Source organism: Medicago truncatula, chromosome 7 (assembly GCF_003473485.1).
Source record: "Medicago truncatula cultivar Jemalong A17 chromosome 7, MtrunA17r5.0-ANR, whole genome shotgun sequence".
Classification (NCBI taxonomy): Eukaryota; Viridiplantae; Streptophyta; class Magnoliopsida; order Fabales; family Fabaceae; genus Medicago; species Medicago truncatula.
Window position 1 is genome coordinate 26,533,824 of NC_053048.1, and position 11,466 is coordinate 26,545,289.

The 11,466-nt window shown below is 32.5% G+C and overlaps 2 protein-coding genes across 2 annotated transcripts; both read right to left on the bottom strand.

The window, feature by feature from the left end:
• Positions 1–1,819: 1,819 nt before the first annotated feature.
• Positions 1,820–3,715, bottom strand: LOC25498325 (F-box/kelch-repeat protein At3g23880). Its single transcript, XM_013593211.2, has 2 exons — positions 2,404–3,715; positions 1,820–2,027 (listed from the first exon to the last, which is right to left on the bottom strand). Exon 1 carries the CDS (start codon positions 3,603–3,605, stop codon positions 2,406–2,408), a length of 1,200 nt encoding a protein of 399 aa, XP_013448665.1. The 5' UTR covers positions 3,606–3,715; the 3' UTR covers positions 1,820–2,027; positions 2,404–2,405.
• Positions 3,716–6,201: 2,486 nt separating this feature from the next.
• LOC25498327 (G-type lectin S-receptor-like serine/threonine-protein kinase At1g11300) lies at positions 6,202–9,717 on the bottom strand. The gene is made up of 7 exons (XM_024770742.2): positions 8,328–9,717; positions 8,103–8,210; positions 7,778–8,010; positions 7,500–7,710; positions 7,091–7,328; positions 6,870–7,017; positions 6,202–6,770 (listed from the first exon to the last, which is right to left on the bottom strand). The coding sequence occupies exons 1-7, from the start codon at positions 9,589–9,591 to the stop codon at positions 6,474–6,476; spliced, it is 2,499 nt and encodes an 832-aa protein (XP_024626510.1). The 5' UTR covers positions 9,592–9,717; the 3' UTR covers positions 6,202–6,473.
• Positions 9,718–11,466: the final 1,749 nt, after the last annotated feature.

Genomic DNA, 11,466 nt, shown 5'->3' on the forward strand with positions numbered 1-11,466 from the left:
ACTTTTGGGCTAACTTTTTCTCTTTTTAAAATTATCGTCAACTTTCATTTCAAACAGTGTATATAACAAATAGATAAGAATAAGTTCAAATATTAAAATAAAAGTGTACCAATCTAGATGAACATATCTATATCTTTTTTTTTACTATCCCAATTATATCCTTAAACCACTTTTTCTATAATAAAGTTTGTTGTTAGTATAATAAAGATTGTTGTTAGTGTCATTAAAAAAAAGAATTTAAATTATATTTTTTTGTTATATCATTGATATTTTTTTTTGTTATATTGTTAGTGTCATTGAAATAGATAATCATGGTTAGTTTGATTTGTTATGATTTTAAAACAACAAACATTTATATTTTTAGTTTTAATTAAAATCAAAATTTCATAAAAAACATTGTTCATAATTTTCAAATATTAACGCAATAAAAAGAACGCAAAGACGGACACGTGAGTGCCTGTTTTCGCTAGTAAACATAAAAATATTCAAATCAGTTATGTGTATCTAGGACAAAAGATCCATCTTAGTTTCTTAAGCTATCCATAAGCCCTTAAATTTTGATGAGAACAAAATGTATATGAGAACAATTAAGATACATTAATATTCGTTTAAATGGGTAGGAAATTCAAAGTAAATGAAGTTTAACCTCTGGACTAAGTCAACGCTCTGGACTATGATAAATGCTCTAGAGCTTGAATTGAATTGAAGCTCTATGTCATAAATCATAAATAAAGACAATATGAAAGAGATAAAAAACATAAAAGGGAAGGGGTTGAATTGTGTTGGTTTTCTTAAAATTTTCGAAGTGTTTTAGCATTTGGTCAGCGTCCGATAGCAGCCACAAAACATAACTTGTTTCCATATATTTCTATTGATAACAATATAAATTTTTTTGTTATCATGATTGAAGTTGAAACCCAATATCACCTACTCCTAAAATCATTAGATCCGATAATGGCCCACAATTTTATCTTCTAAACTTTTACGAATCTAATAGTATAATTCATCGAAAATCCTGTGTAGAAACCCCCACAGCAAAATGGTTGTGTTGAAAGAAAACACCAACATATTTTGTGTCCATTTGTATAAAGCTGTATAAAGCTACAGAACTATATAGTGTCTGTATTGTGTTTGCATTTTTGTATTCATTTATCATTTCTCTATATTAAATGTAAGAAGAGTGACCACACCTTTACTTCAACGCAGATCCCTTTTTCAAACTTTATTTGACACCACCCTACCAAAAATCTTTTCAAATTTTTAGTTGTTTATGATATGCTTGCACTATACAAGCACATAGAACCAAATAACATCTCAATCTAGAAATTCAGTTTTATTAGGCTACAAGTAAGGTTACAAAGGTTATGTTTTGTTTTATCTCCATTCTCATAATATTTTTATTTCCAAAAAAGTTGTATTTCATGAACAAATAGTATATTTTACTTCAAATACTTTTCATGAAGTTTCCGTTACTCAAACTCCTGCTGTAATTTATGACAATATTTCACCATCACAATGGAAATACTTCTCCATTCTTCTTAGGAAACTAAAAATGGGTGATGGAAATCTAGAAAAAACAACCAAAGATGCAGCTTGAGAAGGTTATAACAACGGTAAAAAAAAAAAACACCGCGCAAACTAAGAAGAAGAAAGATAAGGCCACAAACTCTCTATGGTATAAGTCTTATAACTATGTTTTCTTTATTAACAAGCATTTCAACTTCGACAAAGATGTGCTTGTGATAAAAAATATGGGTTTGGCTAAGGCGAGCGAGCTTATGGTCAATTATGGGACTTTACATGTCCTTGCAAGAGAAAAGAGCATCCAAATCATTATTTATTGAAAACTTAATTGGGGTACTTGGCTTTACACCAGAAATTGAAAAACAAAATAAACAGATAAAATGATGCGAGCCTCATTAAAAACTCCATTAATGGAGAAAAGAGTGCTTCACTTATTCCTATATTTAAACAATGTTACAAAATGCTCCAACAAGCCCACTTCTTCCCTCCATTCTGCAATGTACCTATAATTCAAAAAGCATCACAATTAGGCAGGAGAGTGAAACAACAAAGAAACAAAAGATAAAAAAACTCAAAAGTAATTGCATACAAAAAACCAAAAAATATAGCCATAATTATTATGGAAAAAATTAAGAAATTAACTTCATCCATGCACGATAAAAAGAGAATAATTCTCAGCTTGCAAAATCAGCTTGAATTGGTGTAATAAAAAATGATATCCAATATATATTAATTGACAAATAAGTTTATGCTTAAAATCTAGACAATCGAGTATTAAACATGGCCACAAGATCAGTCAATTTATTCAGCATATCTATAACAAAAATAATCATGCATGCATTACACAATATTACTTGAATTAATAAAAGAAGAACTTACTATCAACAAGTTGAAGCCAAGCTTTCAACATAATCCTTGACTGAAAACCAACATATTGAATTGGTAATTCTTGTTCTCTCTACCTTATTATTTCTCTTATTATATAGAATTGCTTGGCCTTCTAAGCTGCTTGCCAATATCATAGCATCACTGTCCTCCGAAAGATGCAATGGCACCAAATAAAATTGCCGAATATTGTAATTGATTTGAAGATTTTCATAACTAATTTTAAGAAATTGACACCAAGACTCTTCAACTCTGAATTCCTCCATTTTCCATATAACAAAATGACTTTGCTTAAAATCATACGAAAAAGTAAGGAATCCCTTCAACACACCAATAGTTGGGTAAACACGAGGCAAATCATCAAAACCTTGAGGCAGGCGCATCTGTGTGTATGTCTCAGTTCCCAAATCAAGTGAAATTATCACATATTTGTCAACTGAATAAAAAGGATTATCAAAAACCGCCAACCAATTAACAGTGCCACTCAAATACACACCATTTTGCACCCGTTGACCAACGTTGAGCAACTGAAGAGGAATGGCAGGGAAATTTTCAATATTTCTCCATAAATTATCAGCTAAACTAAAAACTTTCACCGTTGTTATCTTCGTAGTTCCAGTACGAGTATGAAAATTCAATAACACGGCCTTATAAGTAGAGGTTAAATTATCGTAACCAAATGCAAACTTAAAATATCTCCGTTCATGAATTGGATAGTTTAAAAGGCTTAAATACCCTAACTTTTCAGATTTTGTTCTTGTGCATGGGTTCCAGAAACGAAGGAATACGTCTTCATACCCAATTGAATAATTGAGTAAGCAGATCAATCCGTTGCATGAACCAACAATCTGATGGAAGACCATATCCTTCGATCCATCGTTGGTAAGGTAGTGAGGATCGTTAGTAAGGGTGATCAGACGGTTGTCAATTAAATCCCGTACTGGGAAGGGTACAACCGTCTTAGTCTTGGTAGTGACTAGTGCGAGGTGGGGGTTTCGTGCAAATCGCTGAAAGTGAAATTTCACAAATATAGGACTTGTAATAAGGGAGTTAGAAAACTTACTCAAGCATCTCATTCGCATCACAGATTTTACAGGAAGCAATGAAAACACTCCAAAGATGAGATCGTTAGGGATGAATTTCGGCGATGGTGACACATTGGACCGACGCTGCGGCTGAGATGGATGGAGATTCATTGTCAATTGTACGCTCTGCTGCTGTTGGAGAGTTGTGGTGTATTGTGCCCGTTACCAGCAGTGTCACCTTTGTAACTCTAGCTACTGCAGCATCAAAAGTAATAGATGGTTTACTTTTACAACTTGGATAGAAGATTACTCACACTCGTTATTTATACATTTATTTGAAATTAAAAAAATAAAAAAATGGTCAATGTTTATTAAAACAAAAATTTGATGGTCAAAAAAGAAAAATTTGGTCAAGGGTAAAAAAAAAAAAAAAAGGTAAACGAGTCTTTTTTTTTTTGAAGGAGTAAACGAGTCTTGAATAGGTGGAAAAGAGAATAAAAAAAATCGGTCAAGGCTAAAATTTGGTCAAGAGTATTAATGCATATCACAATCAATAAATTATTTATGGTTTGATTGAATACATTAACTACAATTTTCAAATGTATATAGACACACTTTCCCAAAAAAAAAATGTGTATTGGCATATTTAGAATTTATTGGTGAGGTCACCCGTGAGCCTAGTCCAATTGGCACGAATGTTGCATATTATATGTTGGGGTAGGGTTCGATTCCCGAACACCCCATTTATTCATTTTTATGAGGTGAATTTATAACCACTTGTCTACAAAACCAAAAAATTAAATTAGATCTATCTCTTAGAGAAAAGTAGACGAAGGACACAAATACAACTATACAACATTTTTTTTAAGGTACAACATATTCCCTTCGGTGATATTTATAAGTAAAAAACTATATTGTAAGTTCATTATATTGGATAACTAATGCAACACAAAAGCTTACACATGTCGATTCTATAGTTTTTTGTCATAAGAACTACATAATTAACAACACCTCTCTTAAATGAGATTGAAATTTAAAACCGTCGTTTTAATTAGATTCACCAATAAAAAAATTTAAAGAAAAATGTTTATAGCATTTCATTGATATCATGATTCAAGTAAACCCTATGATGATATTCCTGTTTTCAGAAGATTAGTGGGTAGATTGCTTTATCTTAATACTACTCGACATGATATCACTTTTATCACTCACCAACTGAGCCAATTTCTCTCTAACCTAGTGTAGCTCATCATAATGCTGCATTAAGACCCCTTAGATACTTAAAGGGTTGTCCTGGTAAGGGTTTGTTCTTTCCTAGGAATTCATCTCTCACCCTTCAAGGATTTTCTGATGCTGATTGGGCTGGCTGCTTGGATACAAGAAGATCAATTACTGGACAATGCTTCTTCTTAGGTCATTCCCTCATTTCTTGGAGGCAGAATACAAAGCTTTGGCCTCAGCTACATGTGAAATTCAATGGATTCTCTACCTGCTCCATGACCTTCACATCACTTGTTCTAAGCTCCCTGTCCTTTATTGTGATAACTAGAGTGATTTCCATATTGCTGCAAACCCAATTTTTCATGAAAGGAGCAAACATTTGGAGATTGACTGTCATATTATTAGAGAGAAACTGTAACTGGTGTTATGAAGTTGTTTCCAGTTTCTTCTCAAGACCAAATATCTTTGATGTATATATATATAACTCATGTAACAAACAATTCATTCAATAAAAATTCACTTTCTATTCATTTCTCTCTTTCCAATATCTTTCGACCCAGTTAATGGAGTTAATCTCCTCATTTCCTTCAAATAATTAGGGTACATGATTGTCGATCAAATTAGTGGAGTTGATATTTTGATGGAAATAAAAATTATGGAATCTTCAAGAAAAACGTTTAACAAATGGAGGCCTAAATAAAAAACATAATTGAGGTACTTGGCGCTTTAAAAGAGAAATTGAAAAACAAAATAAACAACTAAAATGATGTGAGCCTCATTAAAAACTCCATTTGTGGAGAAAAGAGTGCTTCACTTATTCCTAGATTTAAACAATGTTACAAAAGCATGGCAAGAAAGGTTACAAAATGCTCCAACAAGAATGTACCATAAATAATGTTGATTTTCTCAAATAGAGTTTAGATCTGTAATCCAAAAAGGATCACAATTAGGCAGGAGAGTGAAACAACAAAAACGAAAGAAAAAAAATTCAAAACCTATACGGGTACGTAATACGACAACTTTTAAAAAGAATGAATGTACGGGTACGTTGATATAAACCATCAAATAAATATTTCTCAAGTGACTTACTACCATTGTCGTAAAAACATGCTTGGAAAAAATTCAATTAAAATAAAAAATAGTATAATATTGTTCGTATTTTGATCATGTGTTTAACCACAGTTCTATGATCATGTTGCTTCAGAGTTTTACTTTTTTAGTGCAAGCCCTCTACTATTTTCATCAAAAGCTAGAGAGATAATTGAAATCAAATAAAAAAGCAAAATAATTTTGGTTATTTTTTCAACGGCCGTACGTTTTTGCGTTACCAACTAGGCTGAACCAACAAGTAAAACTAAATATATTTCGATGTGTAAGCTACGAGTACCGTATACACGTACCCGATACGGGTGCATACCTGCTACCGGTACTTCACCATGTTTGGAGTACCCATGCTTCAAAGATCAAAACTATTATTTCTCCTATTATAAAGAATTGCTTGGTCTTCTAAGCTGCTTGCCAATATCAATGTATCACTATCCTCATAAAGATGCAATGGCACCAAATCAATATGCCGAAACTGAATTTATATGAAATTACTAGATACATAACACAGACAATGGTAAAGGCAACAGATATTTGTTATAACAATCATGTCACCATAATTTTCAATGCTGTCGTAAAGTCGTTACTAAACACTATGCCATACTAAACATGTCTTTATGTCTTAACTTACACCAAACCAGAGTTTTGTTTTTTCACAAATTATATACAATAACAAAGACTCTAGCATTGACCGCAATCCTTGTCCTTAGTGTGCTATCTTCCACACATGTCTGTAATACTGGCAGTATTAATGGAATACTCTTCAGGTGACTTTGAATTCAACAAATTCTGCCTCAGGATGAATGCAGGTTGACTTGGAGGAGGAAGTGATGCAACCTCACTGTTAAGCATAGAAATTACTGTAGCCATATTAGGCCTGTCTACGGCCGATTCTTGTACACATAACAGTCCTATATGTATGCATCTCGAAATATTCTTATGATGACTATGATCATATATTTCTGTATCTATTAAGGATAAAATATTTTCTTCCCTCCATTGTAACCATACCTAAATAAAAAGCATACACATGTTTCATATATCGGTAATTTTCATCAGCAAAAGGAAAAAGGAGTGTTATTGAGTAAAAAATTAACTATAAAGGCTTACAAATCCTAAAAGAGTCAGAGTCTCATTGTCATAAAAGCTTGAGTTTCTTCTCCCAGTAAGAATCTCAAGTATCAAAACACCAAAGCTAAAAACATCTGATTTCTCTGAAAAAAGTCCTTGCATTGCGTATTCAGGAGACATATAACCACTGCATTAAAATATTAAAATTCATTCACCATGTATTTTTATTATTAGTCTTGGGCAAGGAAAAGCACACTTACTAAGTTCCGACAACCCTAGTAGTATTGGCCTGATCTTCTCTTCCACCAAAGATTCTAGCCATTCCAAAGTCAGAAACTTTGGGATTAAACTCCTCATCTAACAGGATGTTACTTGCCTTCAAATCTCTGTGTATAATTCTGAGTCGGGAATCTCTGTGAAGATACAATAATCCTCGAGCTATTCCTTCTATAATGCTATACCTAGTTCTCCAATCTAGTAGTTTATTTTTCGATAGATCTATAAAAATAAAACTGGCATTAATAATATTTTTTTTAGCATAATATTAAAATATAAAGTGTAGTAATCAAAATCACTCAATTAGCATGCTATAAAAACACACCAAAAGATAAACGTTAAAGTATGGAATTGTATGTAAGAAGATGCGAAAGGGTGCTTCGAAAAACTAACCGAAGATAAATGCATCCAAACTTTTGTTTGGCATGTACTCATACATCAACATCTTTTCATCACCGTCAATACAACAGCCAAGAAGTCTTACAAGATTACGGTGTTGAAGCTTACAAAGGACCACTACTTCATTCATGAATTCTTCTAGCCCTTGGCCAGATGCTCGAGAAAGTCTTTTAACTGCTATTTCTCGACCATCTTGCAGTTTCCCCTGAAAGATAATAATAAGTAACAACAACTATAGACAATGGTTTCAGGAATTTTTGTATTTACAGTACCTTGTACACAGGACCGAAACCACCCTGTCCAAGTTTGTTGGACAAGTGGAAATTGTTTGTGGCAGTTGCAAGCTTTTCAAAATCAAATAATAATAGCTCTTGTAGTCTAACTTCGGATAATCCTCCAAACACATCGTCGCTATTATTTTCATCTGATGTCCCGCCTTTATTAAATAGTTGGAAATCTTTCTTGTTCGTTTTCCTTGTTGATTTTATAGAGTGCCACAGTTTAGCTGGAGTAAAAAACATTTTGAATTTAGCTCAGGTTCCAATAGAAAATAAAAATAATATATCCACAGTTGAATATAGAAAGATAGTATATTACTTGAGCTGTTTGAAGTTCTTCTCCACATGATATATGCACAAATGGAAATTATGAGAGTTCCTATTATCACCGAAGTTGTAATGATGACTGTTTTATTTCCCCCTCTATCTGTATAATGGGAAATTTAAATTTTAAAACATAACAAAAATTAATCAAAACCTAAGAGATAGATTAAAGTTAATAAACAATGTTTCAGATGATTTAACAACAACACTTATGGCATACCAAGCTCTGCATGGGCTACGCGAAAATATAGATCAAGTCCTCCCATTTGGAGTTGTTGTATGTCAAGTAAGTTCCCAGTCCAAGTCATACAACCAATCCCAGCATCGTTAGAGTACGCAGTGCAAGAGCAATTCTCCAAGCATAACCTTCTGCATATGTCCGGTGTCTCAGCTATTCCACTTGCAAAATCAGGAACTTTAACCATCTTCAATTTCAAAAACCCATCTTCTTTTGTACTTTTTGTTTCACATTTCAATGATGTCCTCCTAACACACCCACCTGTCCAGTTGTTTCTATTCCATTCCTGTATGCTCCTAGGTTCAAATCCTTTCAAACAGCTGCATATTGGTGTGTTCAATGAACTACAGCTTGCAAATGCCCCACATGTACCATATACATCACACTCTGATTTTCGGCTAGTCCATGTAACTTGCACTTCTTTCTCCTCATCATTCCAAGACGTTTCTTCTAATTTTCCTTGTGAATTAAGCTTATAGATCAAAAAAATCTCCTCATTTGGGATAGTAAAATATATATTAATATTCCCTTCTCCATCATCTCCACCTTGGAAACCGTTAAAATAAGCAACTGTCATAGTATCTATCCCTGTAAAGACCCCACCATTCCAAGGGCCGCTACGCCAGTATGGTTGAGTTTCATTCCAAATAAACACTTCAAGTATATTTTGGCGTTCAACACTACTAGAGGAGAAACTCCCAACAGATGGATCGGAAGGACTTTTCCATGATCTTAGTTTTGATTTCTCACCTGTTCTTTTGTTGATAGAAAGTTTCATACCAGGCAGTAATGAATCAGAAGGTTCCTGAATACTCTGCCATAAGATGTTTCCTGTTGTGCTATCCAAAAGGACAAGGTTTCCATGGTCCGAAAACTGGGAAGTGGTATTGGATTCTATGTTGGAAACATTTGATGACCAAATGACTTGTTTCTGTCCATTTAATACCACAAGATTTCCATCTTCAGATATGGTGATAGTCCCATTAGAATCATTTATTGGTTGGTTTCTGTTTGCCACCCATATGACTGTAGAACGAGAATTCCACCAAATTCCAGCGTAGCGATTTATAGAATTTCCAGGGCTAAAGAATCCAAAGGCATAGGAACCATCTTTGGAGAGTAGTGTTTCAGGGTCCTTGATGAATTGGGATGATGTGATGGTGTCTATACCGATACTAACATGTAACAAATACAAAAACACAATGAACAAAACTAACAACAGATTTGAACAAGAGCTGAAATTCATCAGTAAGATGAGTACTATAAGATGAAGAGTTACACTATTATGCCTTTAGAGTCACTCCTTCTTCTTCATAAAGATTTGAAACATTCTTCTTAAAGTCAACCGTCTCAAAAATTACAAGTAATGCACGGTTTTGAAGTTCTGTATCATTTAAAATAAAATAAAAAATGGTTGTTTGAGACATTTTCTTGACTGTATTTTTTATTTCATGAAATCAAGTTGGACTGTCTTTTTCATTTATGTATTCAAACTTGCCTTAGGCAGGTGTGTCTCACATAATTGTTAAGATAATATCAGTTGTTTTATTTTTTGTAAAACTATAACTTTGAATCATTCAAATTTTAAATATTAACATAAAATAGTTTATCAGTACCTTTCTAAAAGTCAATAATTATATAAAGTATAAATTGATTATTGTAAAATGATTCTTTTCTCACTAATCTTAAATTCCCAACCATGATTTCTTATTTGCTTCCATACAGTCATGGCCAGGCAACTGCAAATGAAGTTACTTTTATTTTATTTTACATAAACAGAAAAATATTTACTGTGACATCACATAATAATTTAATATATATGTAAGACAGTTTTCAACATGAACTTTGTTCAAAACTGACATGTCAGTATTGACCTTCAGCAGAAGGTGATTGTCCAAAATTACTAATATGTTTCCATAATAATTAAGTTTTAAGTACTGGAGAGTTCATTATCAATGTATATGCATGAGTACGTAACTTTGTTCTTGAGATGCATAACCTATCACACTTTTGAGGGAACTTTGAATTTAACGTTATCATGTTAGTTTTTCTCAAAAAAATTAAAACATTATCAAATTAGTAACATATTCAAATTAACTTGGAAAATTAAGATCCACCATATCTTTTATGCCACATAAAGCCCCACCAGTATTTCGTTATTAATGAAAACTAACAATTAAGCTTTATTATATTATACAATAAGAAAATAGGCAATAAAAAAAAAGGACAAGACCTTTAAAAAATGTTAGTAACAATCAATATCTTTTAAGTACTAAAGAGTTTTACTAACAATTTCGTGAATTATTAGTAACAATTGAAAAATGTTACATATTTAGTAACTAATTCGTAGATATTCCCTTGCAAATGAGTTCAGCTAAAGTTTAGACATGGACTGACGTGCAAATTTGCTTCGACGCATTTTCCTAGCTAATTCACAGTTAGCATTAAAACATTATTATCTCGAGCTAATAATTCATAGTATCTGTTTAACTACATTGATAGCAAATTACGATTTTTTATTTTATTTTAATATACTTCTATTTAATTTTAAAGAAAGTCTAATTACTTAGTTAGAGCCTGAAATTCTTTTTACAATACACAGTTAACTTTGAACCTTGTACACAAAATACAAATCCTTCTACTCTTAAACAGAATTTGGAAAGAAACATCTAAAGATGATTCAGAAATATTACTTAAAGACAAACAAGCAAGAGAGCAGGAACCTAAAAAAACAGAACATGAACCATTAAAGACAACACTAGATGAAAGCATGTCGTCTTTTCCATCTACATAAATCAAAACTTACAAACTAAAGGCATTGCTTGTATGTATCATGGAGTTCATGATTGCACAAGTAGCCGAAGTAAGTGCTTGAAAGCGAGAAAAGAAGGTAGCATTTAGATTAAAGAAGAACAGAATCAACAATCTAAGATCAAATTTCAGCATGTTCTAGTAGATCGTGCAACAGTAGCAAGAATATAACTTGTTATAACCAAAACACAATTATCAGTCACAAGTAAGCAAGAATACAACTTGTTATAAACAAAATGATTTAGATACTTGCAAGCACGCTGATGCTCAAGTCATTATTTAAGCTAGAATGTGGGTTAAAGATAGAACA

Excerpts from the sequence above, each read along its gene's own strand:
- LOC25498327 (XM_024770742.2), bottom strand. The coding sequence starts at position 9,591 with ATGAATTTCAGCTCTTGTTCAAATCTGTTGTTAGTTTTGTTCATTGTG. Across the intron at positions 8,011-8,102 it reads AAGAACTTCAAACAGCTCAA|CTAAACTGTGGCACTCTATA; the intron begins GTAATATACTAT and ends TTTTTACTCCAG. Across the intron at positions 7,329-7,499 it reads TTTGGATGCATTTATCTTCG|ATCTATCGAAAAATAAACTA; the intron begins GTTAGTTTTTCG and ends TTATTTTTATAG.
- LOC25498325 (XM_013593211.2), bottom strand. The coding sequence starts at position 3,605 with ATGAATCTCCATCCATCTCAGCCGCAGCGTCGGTCCAATGTGTCACCA.